Source organism: Talaromyces proteolyticus (genome assembly GCF_021365285.1).
Source record: "Talaromyces proteolyticus strain PMI_201 chromosome Unknown BGW36scaffold_7, whole genome shotgun sequence".
In the NCBI taxonomy this organism is placed as follows: Eukaryota; Fungi; Ascomycota; class Eurotiomycetes; order Eurotiales; family Trichocomaceae; genus Talaromyces; species Talaromyces proteolyticus.
This window is the reverse complement of record NW_025764283.1, coordinates 1,081,696-1,101,141: the sequence shown is the minus strand read 5'-3', so window position 1 is coordinate 1,101,141 and position 19,446 is coordinate 1,081,696. Positions and strand designations below refer to the sequence as shown.

The 19,446-nt window shown below is 46.0% G+C and overlaps 6 protein-coding genes across 6 annotated transcripts; 4 read left to right on the top strand and 2 right to left on the bottom strand.

Moving 5' to 3' along the window:
• Nucleotides 1–549: 549 nt before the first annotated feature.
• On the top strand, nt 550–2,196 carry BGW36DRAFT_342962 (uncharacterized protein; the record flags this gene model as incomplete). Its single annotated transcript, XM_046213139.1, has 1 exon — nt 550–2,196. One exon carries the CDS (start codon nt 550–552, stop codon nt 2,194–2,196), a length of 1,647 nt encoding a protein of 548 aa, XP_046071216.1.
• Nucleotides 2,197–9,687: 7,491 nt separating this feature from the next.
• BGW36DRAFT_462172 (aspartic peptidase domain-containing protein) lies at nt 9,688–11,818 on the bottom strand. The gene is made up of 4 exons (XM_046222158.1): nt 11,721–11,818; nt 11,431–11,671; nt 11,091–11,362; nt 9,688–11,026 (listed from the first exon to the last, which is right to left on the bottom strand). The coding sequence occupies exons 2-4, from the start codon at nt 11,544–11,546 to the stop codon at nt 9,744–9,746; spliced, it is 1,671 nt and encodes a 556-aa protein (XP_046071215.1). The 5' UTR covers nt 11,547–11,671; nt 11,721–11,818; the 3' UTR covers nt 9,688–9,743.
• An 869-nt stretch (nt 11,819–12,687) lies between these two features.
• BGW36DRAFT_183919 (uncharacterized protein) lies at nt 12,688–15,187 on the top strand. Its single transcript, XM_046209741.1, has 9 exons — nt 12,688–12,833; nt 12,885–13,276; nt 13,333–13,387; nt 13,439–13,487; nt 13,539–13,873; nt 13,946–14,039; nt 14,098–14,486; nt 14,595–14,660; nt 14,721–15,187. Exons 1-9 carry the CDS (start codon nt 12,767–12,769, stop codon nt 15,146–15,148), a joined length of 1,875 nt encoding a protein of 624 aa, XP_046071214.1. The 5' UTR covers nt 12,688–12,766; the 3' UTR covers nt 15,149–15,187.
• Nucleotides 15,188–15,673: 486 nt separating this feature from the next.
• On the top strand, nt 15,674–16,567 carry BGW36DRAFT_360126 (uncharacterized protein; the record flags this gene model as incomplete). The annotated part of the gene is made up of 1 exon (XM_046214140.1): nt 15,674–16,567. One exon carries the CDS (start codon nt 15,674–15,676, stop codon nt 16,565–16,567), a length of 894 nt encoding a protein of 297 aa, XP_046071213.1.
• Nucleotides 16,568–17,258: 691 nt separating this feature from the next.
• BGW36DRAFT_428291 (uncharacterized protein) lies at nt 17,259–17,849 on the bottom strand (the record flags this gene model as incomplete). Its single annotated transcript, XM_046220526.1, has 1 exon — nt 17,259–17,849. One exon carries the CDS (start codon nt 17,847–17,849, stop codon nt 17,259–17,261), a length of 591 nt encoding a protein of 196 aa, XP_046071212.1.
• Nucleotides 17,850–18,376: 527 nt separating this feature from the next.
• BGW36DRAFT_297960 (Extradiol ring-cleavage dioxygenase, class III enzyme, subunit B) lies at nt 18,377–19,396 on the top strand (the record flags this gene model as incomplete). Its single annotated transcript, XM_046211395.1, has 2 exons — nt 18,377–18,502; nt 18,593–19,396. Coding segments are annotated over 2 exons (930 nt in total), but the record flags the coding sequence as incomplete, so codon positions are not given.
• Nucleotides 19,397–19,446: the final 50 nt, after the last annotated feature.

Sequence of the window (19,446 nt, the reverse complement as noted above, 5' to 3'; positions counted from 1 at the left end):
CTGAAGCAAACATGTTTCTTGGCAACAATGAGCGGATTGTTGGCGGCTCGGCAAGTCCCCGCGACCTTTTGAAGCAATAAGGCGGTTAACAAGGATTTGCCATTGACTACGAGCTGCTGAGAGCTGCATTTTAGGACTTCATATGGCGTCCTTGAAAGAACCCACTATTTTATAAGAATATTTATAATTATTGAAAAAATATAAAGTTAAATAATTAAAAAATATATTATATAAAATAAAAATAATATATATAATTTTTTATTTGTTATAATAATTATAAAAAATTTGGATTGAGCCAGTGTGCACCAACAACGGGAGCGGTTGGGGCGATGGAGTACGGCGGACGATAAGCGGTTTAGCGACATAATTCGTAGTTCACTAGTAAAGCTTTATCGACACACGTAATTTTGATTTATGAGCACGCAGCCTCACTATCGGCTGCCGTACAGAGGGCACGGTTAGTGGAAATAGATTCTAAGAGTAAGAAGCAACCCCGCATGCACTTCATCTCGCTTTCAACTTTCCAGTCGCCAACTGCTGTCAGCTGCTATGAGTTCAGATCCTTTGACCTCAGCTATCAATTATAGCTACTTGTTCCACCTCCCCTTAGAGCTGCTCACGTCTATTTTCGAGCTTCTGCCGAACCGCGATCTCAAAAACGCCCGTCTGACTTGTAGAGGCCTCCGTAATACTGTACGCTTGCGACTTGACCGCGTCTTCATATCAGCTAATCCACGTAATATCAAAGTCGCAAGGGCCATCGCTAATGACGAAACTTATCGCAGGGGCATTGTTGAAATTGTCTGGGATGATTCATTGCTGGCCATCACACGAGACTATCAATATTCTGACTCCTCAGACGATGAGACATCCCCTAACAATGACAAGCCTCCAGCTTGGTTCAGACACGAACTTGAGGAGAATCTACATCATATATTGACTCAGCATGTAAAGCCTGATGATCCTGATCTTCCAATCCATGTTGTCACAGCTCAGCGTGCTGCTGCGCTAATCTCAGTCAAGGAGGCCTGGACATATTACCAGACTTTATTCCAGCAGCAGAAAACAGTCCTTACATCTGGAGCTGATGTCTCCGCATTACATTATGCCTTAGAGCGGTTTCCTTCTCTTAGGCGAGTCACTATCACTCCTGCCACCCATGGGGTTCTGTTCCACCCGCTGTATCAGACCCCAATGATTCGCAACTTCCCACGTGAGCTCAACTATCCAATCCGCTACGGCTGGCTGGCCCCTAAGACGCCTATCTCTGGGCCAGAGGCACCTCCCTCTGGGGACCTTGACGACGCTAGTATGGATCCGTGGCACGGATTCCGCATGGTGACGCAGATTCTGGCTAAAATGCGAGATCATCATCATGTTACAGAGCTGGTTCTAGATGCTGTAGGCCTACTCAGTGGAATTAGCTGCCGCATCTTTGAAAGTCCATGTAGAGAATATAACGACCTTATAGCGCTACTCCAGCAACCAGGCTTTAAGCAGCTTGACCTCGCCCTTATTGTTGGTGGCGAGTGGCACAATGACTGGGTGTCCTTCCGTAACGGAAATCTTAGCCGGATGCTAGCAGGTGCCCCAGATCTGGAGCATATAGCGCTATCTACTAGTGTTGAGCCAGACCCAGCTGCTCATGCGGGAAGTGATGGAGATATGAAGAACTTTATTCCACTGAGGAGCATCTTTCCAGTGGATAGATGGCACCGTCTACGTCACTTCGCGTTATCTCAGTTCCTGGTGAAGCAGGCGGACGTGATAGAATTTCTAGCTGCCTTGCCAGAGACTCTAAGATCTGTAGAGCTGAGTTTTTTGATATTTTTAGATCCAGAAGGAAATTATCATGATATGTTAGCTGAGATGCGAAAAAGACTGGGCAGCTGGCAGAAAAGAGAGAAGTGGGCCCGGCCAAAGGTAGTAATTGGAGTTAATTCGCTCAGAACTAGTAAGATGATTGGACGGGCAATTTGGATAGATAATGAAGTTGAGGAGTTTCTTTATGGGGCTGGAAAGAACCCTTTTGGAATACTTTATGATAAGAATAGTGTACAGTTTGGCTATGGGGTGGTGAGAGATGTATTTGAACCTGAATTTGAGCGGCCTTATGTAGATCGGGACACGATGGAGAAGCTGGGATATTACAAGAAACGGCTGCGGCGGCGTTCAAAGTCGATAGAGCAGTTTTGAACGAGAAGGGAGGACCAAGGTGGGATTTTGCATATATATATCGGGCTGATGCTATTCTCCTTAGATCTACATGTCCTACGATACAGCCTCGCAATTCACTTTCACCCCGGGAGACAACGGACAAGGGGGTACTGGTGATTTATCATGCTCGGATTACCAGACGATAACGAGCATCTCGCAAGGTAATCAGGGAATGTAAGCATTTATCCATCTACCTTGTTCAATTCCGATAGATTCTAGCCGAAGAAGTATTAACTAACGCCTTAACAAACAGACAAGAGATAACGGGTAATTCGAGTTATCAGGGTGTGGCTTGGCGCGACAGAGAAGATCTGTTGGTGCTGGAGCCCAACCAGGGAGTATGCTATCCCAATAAAGTTGGCGTTACTACTGTTCTCGGTAGCAAAGGCGCAGCGACGACGAGTCTCTCGTTTCCAGAGCCGATCCCACTTATTATTTGGATGGCCTTGGCATCCAATCCGGCCAATTACCAACGCTCGATGATTTTACTAAGGGTGGCATGCTTGGCCAGGTCTCCAATTTGTTGGACGGTGCCCAGAATCTGTGGAGCTGGGGCAAAGGCCGTTGTCTCTTTTGTGGGGAAAGAATATTATCATTCGGAAGCTGCTGCGGCTCCTCCTGCATGCCATACCTGTTTCCGGCTTTGAGTGATATGACAGATTGCCCTGATTGCGACTCGTATTCAAATTCGGAAGATGGAGATTGGCCAACTGGCCGGTATCCCATAAGCACTGGTGGCATCTATAAGAGGAACGATGACGAGGACGAAGACTTGCATGAGCTGGACCAGCGGAGAGTTGGAACGGCGACTATGAGTTACAAGAAAGTTAGTGTCTGCGGCGAAGAGGAGTGGGTCCTCGGAGATGGCAGATACCCGTCATTCTCAAAGGCCCACAACTGGCCCTGGGAGACTGCTGATGGTGGAAAGTGGAATAGTATCCCCAAATATTACGGCAACACAAGCGCCAGTTGCATCGACTGGACTGTTGGCAAATTGGACAACTATGATACGACCTGGATCCCCGAGGAGACCAACCCCACCAAGATGCAACAAGTCCGAACCGATTACCAAAGTGCAACTTCTCCCACCCCCAACCCCTTTCCCTAGTGACGGACAAAGACAAGGTTTGCTAACATTAATCAATCACAGCTGAACACGTTCTTGAGGGCCAGCTGATTGGCGATTTCTTCACCTACTGGCTAGATCAAGGCATTTTAAAAGGACAAAACCCGTCTGACAACCAAGTATTCACCAAGTTCTTATGCGAAGACACGGACAAATACATAACGAGCCCGGAGCAAGGATACCCGTGGAGTGGAACAAAAAAAAGGCCTTTAATCAAGGTCCTTCTATCCGAGTTAGGAAGTGAAGGCCATCTCGATCGCCTGACTATTTTTCTAGCGAGACCCAACGGCAAGAAAGGCCTTGTAAGTGTTTCTACCTCTCTACATTTATTTTTCCCCCCAGACTGGGGCTGACATAATGTCGGGAATCTACAGATGTTCAGCAATAAAGCGACAACTAACAAGGGCAAGTATTCACGCATGACTCCAGATGCACAGCTGCAAGCAGCCAAGGAAATAGGCAAGTTAAGGTCTTTGGCTTTCCACAGCGCAGAGTCTCAAATCTAACCATGTCCACGTCTTACATAGGAATGGTCTTCCAATATATGAACCTCCCGGACGTTTGGAATCAGTTCTGCGTCACTACGAGGCCATTCACTAAGATTTACTGGTTTTCGACAGCTGGTACAATAGAGATGTAGGCAACGGGTTCTCTATATCCTTCGAATGGCAGCTGTTTATCACTGCTACACTCGGAAATATTATAAATAATGCTAAGGCGGAATACGATTCCTTCGCTCATTACGGGTATGTTTATTTCCCAGTTGTCATCTTACTCATTTCTGCCCTTTGCGTAGCTAACGAGCCTCTTTAGGACCCCAAGTGTCTTGTCGGCGGTCCTCGACCCAGCCTCTGCCGCGATGTACGGGGGTCTTTGGTTGACTAATAACGTCATGAATAGGAAGAAATTCAGATTTTCTAATTGGTACGATCACCTACCGCCGGTTTCGCATTAGAGTTGATCGTCAAATCTATCACAATTACTGTTCGATGTATTACTCGCCAATCACGCAACTGACATGACCTCATTTAAAACTCCTTCATAGCAAAATAGGCGGTCTATAACTCACTGGAACCTTCTATAGAAATTTCATGATTTGAACCACACAGAGGTTCCTTGAGGGTAACTAATAACGATATACTAAGATTACCGAACAGATTAATAAATGTAGAATATAACTAAAGTAAGAGAAATGACTTGAAGTGCTATGAAACTTCAAGTATGATTGTCTTGCTGACCCTGTCAATGTAATCAAATTAACTTATATTATAGAACTCTGATAAGGTAGACTAGATATATAGAAATGAGTGTGTTTATATAGACAAGTCTTCCTATAATTCCTCCACACTGCCAGTGTATATATTTTTGGAAATTACACTGTAATATTATGTATTTCTGAAATATCTTGATTATTTCAATAATTATTTAATAATTTTTTTATAACTTATCGTCGTCGTTAACGGCTAGCTGAAGTTTATTAAACGGCAAATCGGAGCGTAGCTTCCTCATGCAGTATCTTGATAATCATGCCTGTTTTGTTGTCTGCTCACATCTGCAGGCCATCTCTGGCAGTTATTATACAGCTCACCGCTCTTTCAACAAGTAAATTCCTTGTTTTTATTAGTAAAAATATAAGGAATGGATATTCACAAAAGATTTAACTTAAGCATTTGTCATTAACATTCCGATGTTTAAAAATACTATAAATTTAAATTCTATGTAGTTTCAGTATGTACTTGGATGTTCTTAACATCTATTTCGTTGAGCGCTGTACTAGTATGGTATCAAGGATTGATCAATTGTCGTACACCAGAGGCAGATCTAGCAAGGGATCTATGCCTTGTCGTTCTGAGAATTGTTAATTCTTGGCATTACAGAATATAATTATATTTCCAGTCTGATTGTAGATATGCGAAGATACCGAAAGGCCCGAGTATTTTTAAGTGGAACGATGGTGACCGCACGTACTCCGTCGTTCTCTAGTTGAAAGATCTTCTCCCACTTCTGCTGGTGTTTCGGGTTTAGTAATGCTAGTGCTATTCTTGGTATCATGACTCTTTTAAATAAAATTTCTTCCACATACGACCATAGGGTGTGGAAAACAGGGCTTCCCGTCCGCTCAGCCGTACTTAAGCCACACGCCGGCTGGTTAGTAGTTGGGTGGGTGACCACCAGCGAATCCCAGCTGTTGTATGTAAATTTTCCTTTTTGTTTTTGTGTTTTTTACACTCTCTTTGCTTGCGCGAAGACAGAATGGTCCCGAAACTTCAGTGAATCCGAGTCGGGCCGACGTAGCGTTTTTTCCACGTTCGGTTATACTTGCCCTAGCGGAATCATGCATGATCTAGGTTTATGGTGTAAGACCACGAGTTCGGCCACCTTGCAACAACGCGTCGCTTGAATTTTACAAACCTCCCACTCAACAAGAAGATGCCAAAAAGTCCTCAAAATGAGGCCTCGATTCAGGCAGCGCTTCAAGATTTGGAATCTGGAACAATTAAATCGGTCCGCGCAGCAGCGAAGGCATACAATGTGCCTCGATCGACCTTAGGCAGCCGAATCAACGGCTGCAAAGATTATCGAAGCGCGCACACTAGAGACCAGATTTTGACTCCTACCGAAGAGAAGCTATTAGTAAATTGGATCCTGGATTTGGATTCACAAGGAAGGCCTCCCTCGATCCCATTTACACGAGAAATGGCAGCTTATATTCTTCGGCAAAATGGGGAGAAACATTTTATAGGGAAAGGATGGGTGCAGCGATTCAAACAACGCCATCCTGAGATAGCCACGCGCATAGGACGAAAAATTGACCCCAAAAGAATATTGGGAACGCAGCCTGAGGCTAATGAGTTTTTTGACCAATATAAGGCTATAATAGCTGAATATAAGGTCCCCGACTGCCATATTTGGAATATGGATGAGCATGGGCTTACATAAATTAGGCTTATGTATGAATTACTGAGTGCTTTGCAAAGCTTCTTAAAAAGGCCTTATGTTCAAAATCCAGAAACGCGCGAGTGGGTGTCGATTATTGAGGCTATATCTAATTCTTCATGATTTGAATCTTAAAAACCACCATATTAGTGCTTTACACAGACTACAATCGCATTTACCTCATCGGCGATAGCACAGGCCTGGTTGGAAGAGATTTTCTTGCCGGAAACGAAGCCGGAAGCCGATAGTTATCGACTTTTTGATAATGGATGGCCATTGCGCGCATGAGGCCATCGATTTTCTATGGAAATGCCATATTGAGAAAGTGCGACTGCTGTTCTTACCGTCACATGCTTCTCATTTGTTGCAGCCTTTGGATTCTGGCGTTTTTTCAATGTTAAGACCGCATATCGGGAAGAAATTAAGAAGACTTCACATCTTACATGATGCTGCACCTATCAAAAAGCGTCAATTGTTGGATGCTTACAGGGTGATATGAAGTCAATATTTGACTAGTTTACATATCAAATCGGGCTTCAAAGCGTCAGGAATCATGCTATAAAATCGTGTTAATGCGCGCAACTAGACTCAAATTCAAATTTAGAAGTCTGCAGAAAGGCCATGTACACCTCCAAGTTCCAAATTACTCTCAAATCTATACTTCCAGACGCCTCAAAGCGAACGAAAGGTAATTGACGCGTTATATCAGTTTTCTCGAACAACGCGGATTCCAAGAGGTGTGCGTTTTATGGTGCAAATGAACAGCCAAAGCTTTGGGCCGCTCGCAGGTCAATAACGTGCGCCAATCCCATCAGCTAGATGGATTTCGAATTCAAAAATCTAAGAAACAGGTCAAAAAGAACCGACAGAGCGTATTTCTCTCGATTGCAAGTATAAAATCTGCTATGGAGAAGGCCAAAGAAGAAGAACAAAATATTGAGCCAAAACAGGCTGATTTACGTGCAAAAAAGGCTGCAGAGAGGAAGTAGAGGCGCTTGAAATGAGTAAAATGGTGTTTCAGTTTTCTCAATATGGGGGGGAGGGGTTGAAAATTCATATTTTCGAATTTTGAAGCTTTTCCGGCAGGTGGCCGAACTGTCAGGTGTTTATCTTATCTGTTAACGTATTTCACCCATGAATGGCGCACCCAATTCCCATACAGAACTGGCATTTTTGGGCTCTTGATATTTCGCCATTCTTGTATGGAAATTGGGGTGCGCCGTTCATGGGTGAAATACGTTATCAGCTACCCGATGGGCAACAGCGTCAGAATCCTAACCAGAAAGGATGTAGAGAGGCTCAACTCAAGACGCCGCCGCTAATTGTCAATACAATACACATAGGGTATCCTGTTTTTGTTACGAATTACTGTCAGGGAAATTATAAAGGTTAATCCATTAAGTATATTATAACTATTGTTTGGTATGGAGGCATCCTGCTTTCGTGTTCCTACGTTCCAGAGCTTGATCGTTTTACCATTCGAACCCGATATCACGCGTGTGCCGTCATGTGAGAAGGCAACAGAGATGGTCACACTGTCATGGCCGTTGAACGTCTTGAGACAGCTGCCGCTATCGATATCTCAGATCTTAACCGTTTTACCTTCTGAGCCGGAAGACTAAAACCTCCCCTTGGGCCGGGTAATGAACTTCACGTATATTATTGTGATAAAATTTACTCATTATAGCATTCGATTTCCTGAAAGCCTCGGCATTTCCATTTAATGGACGTCTCGAATGGATATTCCAATGATCTGCGCATGGTGGAGGCCAGCAAAGCGCCTCTGAAGGCAAATTCAGGGGAACCTTGGTTCCGACGCCAACTATCTCTATTTTTCACGGTTTGCAATGCGGGTCCGGCTTGCCAGGTTGAGGTAATGGTTTATTTAAACAGCTCTAAAGTTTACAAAATAATAACAGACTCTATCAGCTTCTAAGAGGTTGCATTTTGCTTTCCTACACGTCGGTATTGATTCGAGACTTGACGTGATTTCACGACTCAAACCCTTACACTTCAACGGAAAATGGGATTTCCACCTACATATGAGAGCCGAAATACCTAGCATTCACCAAAGATAGCTCGCTTGTAGAAGACTGCTAGCAAAACCATGTTCGCACAATCCATTTGACTGGTAGCCAAACCCTGCAGCTAAAGTTCTGGTTATTCTTCATCATGGGGTTGGCACCAACGGGCGTCAAATGTCGAGCATCCTTGGAGTGTCTTTACATACAGCAGGCTTCGAACTTGTGCTATTGATATGCCAGGATATGGATGCACTCAAGTAGTGCGAGGCAAACCAGTGTCATGTAACGATTGGGTGCAAATCACGGACGATTTTATAGTTTCGAGCTGGAACGCGACCCGTACCCCATTGTCTTCAATGGACTTGGCGCTGGGGGTATGCTATCGTACCATGTAGCTTCGCAAAACAAGAAAGTCAAAGGTATTGTGGGCATGACATTCCTGGACTAACCCATCCCACAGGTCACTTGTGGGTAGGAATTCAGGACCCAGAAATGCCTCATGGGAAAGAAATATCTTTTGCTTACGGAACGAATTTTTGAAATTCCTCGCCCTACGTAGGCCGGATCCGGCCAAGAATTAGATTAATAATAATTAACTCTTTTAGTTATCATTTAAATTTATATAATTTGAATAATATAATAGTATAGAAAGATAGATTAATATTATTTATAACTGAAAAGTTGTTCTTGATGTGTATATTAATGTAACACAGTCAGGACAGGGCGGTGTCCATGGGTGTCTAGAAAGACTCGATGTGGGTGAGTTGAAGCTTCCCCGTTCGATATTGAGACTATAGAGCAAGGCTACTAGGGAGGTAGTTATCGGTTTATATTAGACAGATATAGAAGGCTTCAATCCGAAGGCTATTCGAAGCCGAGTTGGCTTATATTAAAAGTTATGTCAAAAATTATACAAAAGATGTCGCTTGGTTTCCTTCCTCCGGGTTGGAAACCAAGCTTATATGCCTGATGAATATCGCAAATTCAAAAGTCCCTCACCTAGCAAACCGAATGAGGATGAAGCTGTTTCTCCATAGCCTAATGCTTTGGTGATACCGTTGGTGAACATTGTTTGTGTAATATGAACATCAAATTGGCATAAATAGACGGGGTCTCAAAATTAAGTTGGGTGAACCTGATAAAGATCTACGCGTACGGTGATGAAGAGTCCGTAAAAAGCACAGAGAAGTGTATTGTTGTAGAAGTCTGGTCAGCTTTCTGTGAGGGTACGGAGTAAAGCGGCTTAAAAAAATAGTATCGTAGTAGTCCGTAGCAGTAACTTTCAGGCGCCGATCACTTTTCTTACATGCAAGGCATAAGAGTTGCTGCCAACTGTTTTACACACCCTACGTATGCAGAGAAACTATTCATTTATTATATTAACTTGTATACAGTATTATGGACTATTGTACGGATGGGGTATATAAAGCTCAACAAAGTTAGCCTTGCATCTCAGGAACCTCACTGCCCTGCAATTCGTGTACTCTCAACTCCCGCCCATCCAGTTCTCCACCAGGTCGGTCTCCAGAATCCAACTCGGTCCTATGTCTGGGTTGATCTCCAGATTCCAACTCGGTTAGAATTTTGGGTTCAGTGCCTTGTATCTCCTGTAGGCCAGTCGAGGCAGCTTCGGACCAGTTTTTGTTTTTTGAACCATCTTCTAGTTCGCCAATACGATTGACATCTATCTGGTCATTCTGTTCCATTTGTGCCCTCCTTCGAGGAACGACAAAGAAGAACCACCATACTGCGACACCTATGACGATAATAACTACGACGGCCCCGACGACGATTCCTGCAATCGCACCGCTGCTGATACTGCTATTCCCGTTATTGCTCGGCTTTGGCCCAACGCTCGCTGTCGGCGTTGATGTGGCTGTTGACGTGGATGATACAGGTTCTATAGTAATGATATTCGACACAGCGTTGGCATTCCAAACACGCGGGTGCACCGAGAAGTTACTCCGCTCGTAATCCACAATCACAACCGCTTCCTGTAGGAACGTGCGTCCAAGGGTATATTGCGTGTCATTAGCAGCTTGTTTCAGAGGAAAATACGAGGAATTGTTCGAAACCAACGGGTACTCCGCCGTCAAGTCAAAAGCAGCATACGGCAAAGTGACGTTAAAAGATGAACCGCCAGACACCGCTGCTTCGATCGTGAATGTAACTGAAGGATTGGCAGCTAGAAGGTGCTTGTGCAAAGTGTCGTTGACTAAATATAGTTTCGCTGTACTGTTATACGTGAGATTAAAGGCTGACTCAAACGCTTGACAGGCTGTTATAGGCAGATAAATCTCTGCAACCGAAGAGTCGATTAAAAGGTTGATAGATCCTGAATGTAATAGGTTTGTCTCGCCGCTCATGTTGGTCGTAACTGACGAGACACTGACTGTGAGATCCCTGGTCTGATCACTGAAAAAGCCAAAAGACGAGTTGGTATTCTCGAATATGGAAGTGTCGTACCCGCCTAGGATAAGTCTGCCGAGCGCCTTGTTAAGTCGGTATGGCGCGCCAGCCGTGTAGCTGTAGGAAAGACTGGGAATGTAACTTTGATTTTTCAACAAAGACATAAAGCTAGGATGAGGGTCGTTCAAAGTTGTGAAATTGGTTGGTCGCGGATTTAATGCAAATATACCAAGATAGAACCCTGTCGCTGCGACTCCGCCGACCACAGAATGGTTGATCGTCGGTCCTCCACTTCCTTGATACCCAAGACCGACTGTACAACGAGTTAGCTACTATATTCAGTGCTATCATTATTAGGGTTGTAGAGCAGAACCCACCAGTATCATAGCCGAACTCTCCTGCATCACTATAACCCAAGCTATCTTCAAATCCTAGATCGTAATCCCCAATCTCGCTCCACGTCGTCGATGCGCTTGTGTTGAAAAGCCCGCCGCGAAGGTCGGCACAGTTGTATGGCGCACTTGAGCCACAACCCATTGGTAGAACAACTATTGTTGACGTCGACGACGTGCCAGGGAGAACACGAACACTTTGTGCCGGAGTGCCAACGCGCAGCTCAAACGAAGACCATGGTCCATCATTCCCTTCACTTAATTCCGCCCAACGCGTGAGTTCAATGTCGTAAACTTATTAGGCTGGAAAGAGAAAGACACTCACAAATACTGACTGGGAGATACCTCCACAGGAGCGGGTAAAGCGCGGGCGGCGATTTCCTTGGAAAGGCATGGCTGGAGAAGGGCGCACAAGATACCTATTGCTGCTACTGCGCGCATCTCTCCCTACGTGCCAGCTCCTGTGAAAAGCTGCCACTATTCAGTAACCTGGCACGATCGCATCTCAAGTCGCGGAGAAGCAAGTAGATGAAATTCTAACTCCTCACAAATCAGCAAGCTAATTTCTTCGGGATGTTAACTTGCAGGATCAGGGATAGCCGCTGGTGTACGTACTCCTCTTGACGCTGTTGGCTGCTGTTGGTTGCTACCGGGAGGATTCTGTTGCTGATGGATTTCAGTTTTCCTCCCTCCCACTTAACCGCCGAGATGCTTAATTTGCTCTCGATAACTCTAAGCTATACTTTAATGCAACATATAAGCAGCTTATTACGAGTCATAGCCGGGTAGGTTAAACCGGATTTGTCTAGTTTGGCTGTTCTAGATATTGGCTACTGCATGTCTTATTCCTCTTCGGGAAAAGGAGCGCTCAGCGCGGGCTGTGTGATCGAAGGCTCGCAGAGCTGGTTTTTCTTGGCCGTTTCTTAATTTATGTGGGATCAAGGTGCGGGCTTTATTCGGGGATGCATTACTCTCATGGTACATGCTAACGACAACCTTATTGTGATAATAATTGGCATTGTTGGCTCTTGCAATAATGTACCAATATTTTCTGTGCGATCAATTACAAATAAGGTGAAGGGTCTAAACACGTCAACCTCCACTGTGAGGCGCGTAATTGGACAGGCACAGACGTAGCCGGCCGACGAACAATTTCCGCTTTAGGAAGCCCTTTCGCCCTGGCTACGTTACTCGTCAAACCATTGGCTGGTATCAAGCGATCGACTGTCAATGCAGGAGAATTATTTGTACATGGTATTAGTGTCAAAGTAGTTAGGTACTTACGTACTACCAGTCATTCGGAAATTGTTTAGTGTACCGCTGCCTGAGCACTTAGAAGAAAGCTGTTGGTCAGGTAACCTGCTGCGATGAAGAAATTTTTACTAGTTATTAGAGGACGAAGTAAACATCCCCCGGGTCTAGTCCATACTAAGCAGACAGCGTCGCACTTCGCTTGTAAAGCCTGAACGTGAAGGGATGCTTCCGTCTGCAGCGCGTTCAGCCGCAGTGGCTGCTGCGGCTTGCTATAAATAATATACTCTCCCGGATTTTTATTATTATTTAGCTTTATGTACTGCAGACGGTGACGAGCGTGGAAAAGCACATAGGGCCGTAACAGCACCATTTTGTTGACTATTCGGTTTGTCAAACAAGAGGAGAAAATGCAGCTTCGCCCGTATGGAGCCCTAATCGGGCTGTCCATTTTGGAAAGCGCGATGGGGTCGCCAGGTTGGTTTAATTCCGAGTCCTGATGGCACAGGCATTAATGAGTGTATGCAGTGGTATTTGGCAACGCTTCCACGCCCGCCATCACCCCAGCTCCCACGGCAACTGGGCATTCGCTGAGTGGCATCGTCACCTCTGGCAGCCCTACTGCGTGCTACAATACGGACTTCGTGGGTGTGATCCTGGGCGCCTACTCCGGCCTTTCGACAAACCCGACTCAACTATGTGAATGCATGACCCAGCTATCCGACTGGCTTTCTGCCACGAACCCGGGTACGCACACTGGAACAACCAGTATCGGGACTGGAGTGACTACAATCACCGAGACGACCGACGGGGCCACAACAACGATTGTATCGGAGGAAGTCTATGTTTCGACATACACATATACTGGAAATAACTTCGGTGACGATAATAACTGGTATGGTAGTGCGACGTCACCATGCGTGAGTGCCCATACCTATTCCAGAGTCCAGGGAGTTTCTGCTAATCCGGTATCTAGTGCTACTCATGCTCTGTCGCAGCAGCCACAGTCGAGATATTGTACTGGCAAACCCGTGCGTAACGAATAATGATCTCTTGGCAACATGGTAACTAACTGTCAATAGCCGCGCCATCCAGCCTTGTAACGTCCTTCACGTCTAATGACATCACATTGTATGTTTACACATATCCAAGTCCTACTAGCTAGCTCTGACATTGTGTAAGCGTCTCGCCGAGCGTCTACATTGGGTTTTCCTCCCTGTATGCATACGACTACTGCGGAACAGTCGGCCAGCCATTCACAAACACCACCGTCGCCTTCAACCAAGACGAGCTTTCCACTGTGCAGTTCGTCGAACAATCTTCGGTACAACTTGAAACGCAGAGTATTGGCACCAGCGGCACCAACGTCATTTGGACGACGTATCTTACCACGGAAACCTACTATACGAGTACAACACCGGCGCCACTTAATTTCGAGGTCCTGGGTCAGAACTGCTCCAAAACATCGGGGTATACCTATGCGATTGATAATCCGGAAGCAGGAAACTATTTTTCTAGTAAGTTTTCCCCCATTTCCTCTTCTGATTATACAGTCTGTATCAGTTCAGCAAGTGACTAATACTATCTAGCCTACGATCCTTGCCATCCGATTATCGTCGTTCCAGATCGCGTGAAATCCTTACAGCCAGATTGGAAATCGTGTGGAAGCAATGCAATGGGCGGGTACGTTTTATCCCGGGTCTATCTTTTTCTTTCTCTTGTATTCACATCCATCGGGCAGTTTTTACGACCCCCCTTATCCTCTGACATCGGTGTCTGGATTGCTTCCGGTCACTACCACATCGGGCACCCAGCCGACTTTGACCTCACCTGCAGCTCCAGGGTCGACGGCAACGAGTGTTCCGCCACAAACCTCTACAACTCCGTTGCCAGATCAAGAGCCGACAACATCGCCCTCAGTCGGTGACCCGGGTACAGGAACCAGCCCAGCTACTGATACTGCCCCTAGCACCGCCACCGCCACCGGTTCAGGTTCAGGATCTGGCGCTGGTTCAGGCACTGGATCTGGCACTGGATCTGGCACTGGCTCTGGCACTGGCTCTGGCACTGGATCTGGCACTGGCTCTGGCACTGGCTCTGGCACTGGCTCTGGCACTGGCTCTGGATCTGGCTCCGGCTCTGGATCAGGGTCTGGCAATGGTTCAGGCACTGGTTCAGGTTCAGGTTCAGGCTCAGGATCAGGCTCAGGATCAGGCTCTGGTTCTAACTCCGGTTCAGGCACTGGCTCTGGCTCCGGCTCTGGCTCTGGCTCTGGATCTGGCTCCGGCTCTGGATCTGGCTCCGGCTCTGGATCAGGGTCTGGCAATGGTTCAGGCACTGGTTCAGGTTCAGGTTCAGGCTCAGGCTCAGGCTCAGGCTCCGGCTCAGGCTCAGGCTCCGGCTCAGGCTCAGGCTCAGGCTCAGGCTCAGGCTCAGGATCTGGTTCTAACTCCGGTTCAGGATCTGGCAATGGTTCAGGCTCAGGATCTGGATCAGGCTCTGGATCAGGCTCTGGATCAGGCTCTGGAAGCAGTGGCACAGGCACAGGCACTGCGGTAGGGTCTTCTAGTACGGGATCGGGTTCAGGAACAGGAAGCGGATCGGGCAGCGGATCAGGGGGCTCTCCAGGCTCAGGCTCCGGCTCTGGTTCCGGTTCTGGAACTACAAATGGAAGTGGCTCTACGACTGCTTCTCCGGGATCACCCCTAGAGACCGGTGCGGCATCGCGACCTGGACTAACGATTCATACCGGGGGACTAATCAGCCTCATCTTGTTTGCCTTTTATCTTTGATTTGATTCCCTGTTGGAATGTGTAATGTAGTCAGACGACGTTCATCATGAATACATGAGTAATTTTATTGATAATTACAGTAATTGATCATTTCTGGTCATCGTTTTCATCACCTATTTGACAAGCAGTGTATTTATTGCCTAGTCACTAATTTTCATTAGATGAATGAAAACACAGTTAATACATAAGTCAACTAAGTAGTCATCAATTTGTCAACTCGTGTTAAACCGCATTGTGACTCCTGGGGTACTACTCCACTACTCGAACCCCAGTCCGCCCGCCGGGACCCCAATCCAATATACCAACGATTTGTTGACTTGACCCAGCATCCTTCGAGCTGACTAAAATGATGGCAAAGGATGTCAGCAATATTCCCGGTTCAGCATGTACCTATCTTAATCCCTATGATTTTCAGACTTTTGAAGGGGACTGATTCATTTTGTGGAACCTAATAAATAGTGACAATCCCTTTGCGCGAACTCATACACTCAATGAATTATATAGTTTTTTTTGATCTTCTGAAACATGAGTCAATCTCGCATCTTCCATCGTATGCCGCTCGGCTACGGTCTAGCACCTGGACCGCGGCAATTGGATACTGGTGATGCTCATTTGGGCTGGGAGAACGTAAAGACAAAAGTTGTGACCGTGGTGTTTAGAGCCCCACGGGCATCACTCTCTTCCCTTCTTCCGCATAAATGCTTCCGAATCGATGCAGACGAGGCTGAAGATGGACTGTCCTATGCTTCGATCAAATTTACCCGGTTAGAGAACCTGCCCTGGTTGGCGGGTCGAGGGTATAACCACTGTGGGCTCTACATCCATGATGTGGTCTGCCAGGGAAAGTATGAGCAGAAGAGGGGGGAATATCTCAGTGTATTATTTGAGAACCTTGCCGATCCTATTATTACTGGAAGGGAGGAGATTGGCTATGCCAAAGTCTTCGCTACACTTGATGAGGAGGAAAAGAGCAAGGGTCAGCTCGAGATTCGAGTGGGCTGGGGAGGAACTGTCTTTGGTGTAATCTCCTTGGATGGCCTGGAAGAAGTTTCCCCAAAACAGGATTATGCGAGAGAAACATATGCACCATCCGAGGGTCTGTTACATTTTAAATATATTCCCCGAACAGGTAGCAATGGCCATGATGCCATGTATCCAACGTTTTCTCCTACGCCACCAGCATCTTCCTCCATCATAGACCGAGTGCAGATAGCTTCTGTTGCGAAGCTTGAATTTCGTGATTATGGGTTCCAAAAGCTGCCAACATTACAGCATATAGCGAGTCGCCTGTCTAACCTTCCCATTAAGGAGATCGTTGAGGCGCGCGTTGTCGAAGCGACAGGCACAACCGATTTAAGAGAACAGACTGCATTGCAATTAGACACAGACGTCGACATCGCAGACTTTGAATCAACTTGATCCCGTCAACATTCTTTGATTCTAATCCATTGCACCATATCACACGATTGATCGTCAACGCAACAATTTCATTACTTAGACTTTAGATAGGATTCATTGGTTTCTATAGAAAGGAGCGACGCAAAAAAAGACGGCGAGGCTTATAAACAGTAATTTTAACTTTTAAACTTGTATTTCGCTGCACACCATCGTCTCAGGGTTTCTATCTCGCTTAAATACTAAGAGAAATATTGAACTCTTGAAAACCCTAGCAAATAGTTGAAGAGGCATAACAAAATACATCATAATTCGACCTTTCTGTCATGATCTAAAGGTTTTCGCCATGGTGAAGCCATTCAGGTTATAGTTAGATGTTCTTTGTATACCTTTGGCTATATATATGAGCCCTAGATCTCTCTTATGTACTGTTAGAATCATCTTCCATATATAATCAGAATGTACACATGCCTTAGACCATTACACTTTTAGTCTTAGTTTTGAGGATGTATCACTTATAATTAGTGATATTGAGTATTCTAGAAAAAATAATTTTAGATAATCCTCACGGGCTTGAAAGTAGAGGAAAGAGCTATGGCTAAGTCTGTCAGTCTTTTGAGTCCCAACTCCAAACTTTCCAACTAACGACTAGTCTTCGAGTGGGTGTATATCTGACTGAGTCCTCGAAACCCCAATAGTGTCGCCACCCTCTGTCTTAATCATTTCCACTAGCCGGGATCTCTCCTTCACTTCGCCCCAGATACTCCTTCAGAGGCTTCCCTCCAAGTTCCACCGCCTGAGAATCTTGTAGAATGTAAACTACTCTGGTCCATTCTGTTTTGCTGGGGTTCTTCCAGGCATGGTTTGTACCCCTCTGGACACAAACATCACCTCGCTGCAGAAGTTGTTTCTCGCCGGAATCGAGAATCAATTCGATCTCGCCTTCAACAACAATACCGTAATCAAGACTTCTGGTTCTATGCATCATAGATTCAAACCCAGGGGCAAAGTCTACGAAGCGCAAGACAGTTCCTCCAGGGTTAACGATGCCCAAATTTCCCGATTGCAACCTCTCGTCATGCTTGATGATGTCGATGTCGTTGTTCATGGATACTGGGAATTCTGAGGTGGTGAATGGAACATTAAACGCCATTCCGCCCTCATCGATTGACTGCCATTTCGCTGGTCGCCTCTCCTGGATAGTCGTGCTCCCAGTCGAAGGATTGTGGCCTGTTAAATATGCCGTGAGACCTGGGAGGGCTTTGGCCAACTGGCCATGTGTCGGTGGACGAGACTGAGGAGACATTTTCAGAACAGTAAAGGATATTTGTGCACTGAATACTGAACACTGATTTCTGGATAACAAGACGCTTCCAATAGCTTTATAGGGTCTCTACAGTGATGTTAAAAATCAATGAGCTAATTGGGAAAGTCGAGTACTGGGGAACCACCTACGCAGCAGCAAGGTAGATGGATTGTGGGTCATCTCGGAACCCCAATTACACACCCCATTTTCCACTGCTCTTTGCTCATGTTCTGACGAATTTCCTCATGGCTTCGAACATTGGGGTTGACGGAGTACAGCGAGCTCTTTGCAACTCGTTCTTATTACGAACGTAAATATCACCTGGAGAGTTGCCCCCGCTATCCTCGAGGACCCAATTATTTCTAAACTATCTGGTCCAACTTGGCCACCGTCGTTCAACCCTTTTGTCTTTGTCGTAACTAGCATTTCAGCCAACTCATAAATTCACCATCAGTCATGGGTAAATATTTCCATTCTCTAATTGCCCCATCAAGGTGCTGGAAAACTAATTCAATTTTGCAGAGAAAACCCCCGTACACTTCTTTTCTCACGGCTCCACTCGCATGCTCGAAGCCGAGACAGACGCCGGCGACTACTGGAAGAAATGCGGTGATGAAGCCCTCGCTCACAATGTGAAGGGCATTATTATGATGGTATATAACCTGACACAGTATTCATTATAACTCGAAATTCTCAGTTTCAAACCGAGAAGTCTACTGGGGCTGACGTCTCATATTACGCAGGGTGCTCACTGGGCTTGTTTAAATGATAAGATTGAGATTGCCACAAATCCCAGCCCAGGCAAATCCGCTTGCCCATTCGTCAATCCTTCTCTGTACAGAGACTGGAAGCCCAACCCTGATCTGGCTACTGCAGAGCGTTGTATGTCCATGCTCAAGGCCGAAGGTTTTAACGTCGGGCCAAACCCGACCTTTGATTGGATCCACGACACATTCCTGGTCTTGATCAAGATGTTTCCAGACTTTACTAAATGCCCACCGGTAACAATCATTTCCATGAACGCACGCTACGATCCTTGGTATCATGTCAAAGTTGGGGCTACACTGCGACCTCTCCGTAAAGAGGGCTACCTTCTCATTGGCACCGGTGGTGCGGTCCATAACTTGTATCGAAACAACTGGATTGACATGTTACTTTATCGGGAGAGTTTAGGCCAAGAGCGACCTCCTGAGTCATGGGCTCTGGATTTCAGACAAGCGACCGTAGATGTTGTGACCCGGAATCGGGGACCGGCGTTGAGGAAAGCGATGGTTAGGCTGATGCAACACCCTGCGTATCGCGAGGCTCAAGCTACGGATGACCATTGGATGCCAGCATTGTTCGCTGCTGGTGCCGCTGGCGATTGGGAAGATGTAGCCGAACCTAACGTTTTGGCTGCTGAAACCTGGGAGTTGGTCAACATGTGTAACTCGCAATTCACATTTGGGTCGTACCTGGCTGGTATTGATCAAATGAAGATAGTTGCACAGCATCAAAAAAACAAGGAGAAACCTCCTCTTCCGAGGATGGCTGGGATTGTAGTATAGTTAACAAAAGAAGATGACCGCAGCTAGCGGTCGGAGATATTGGCGATAGT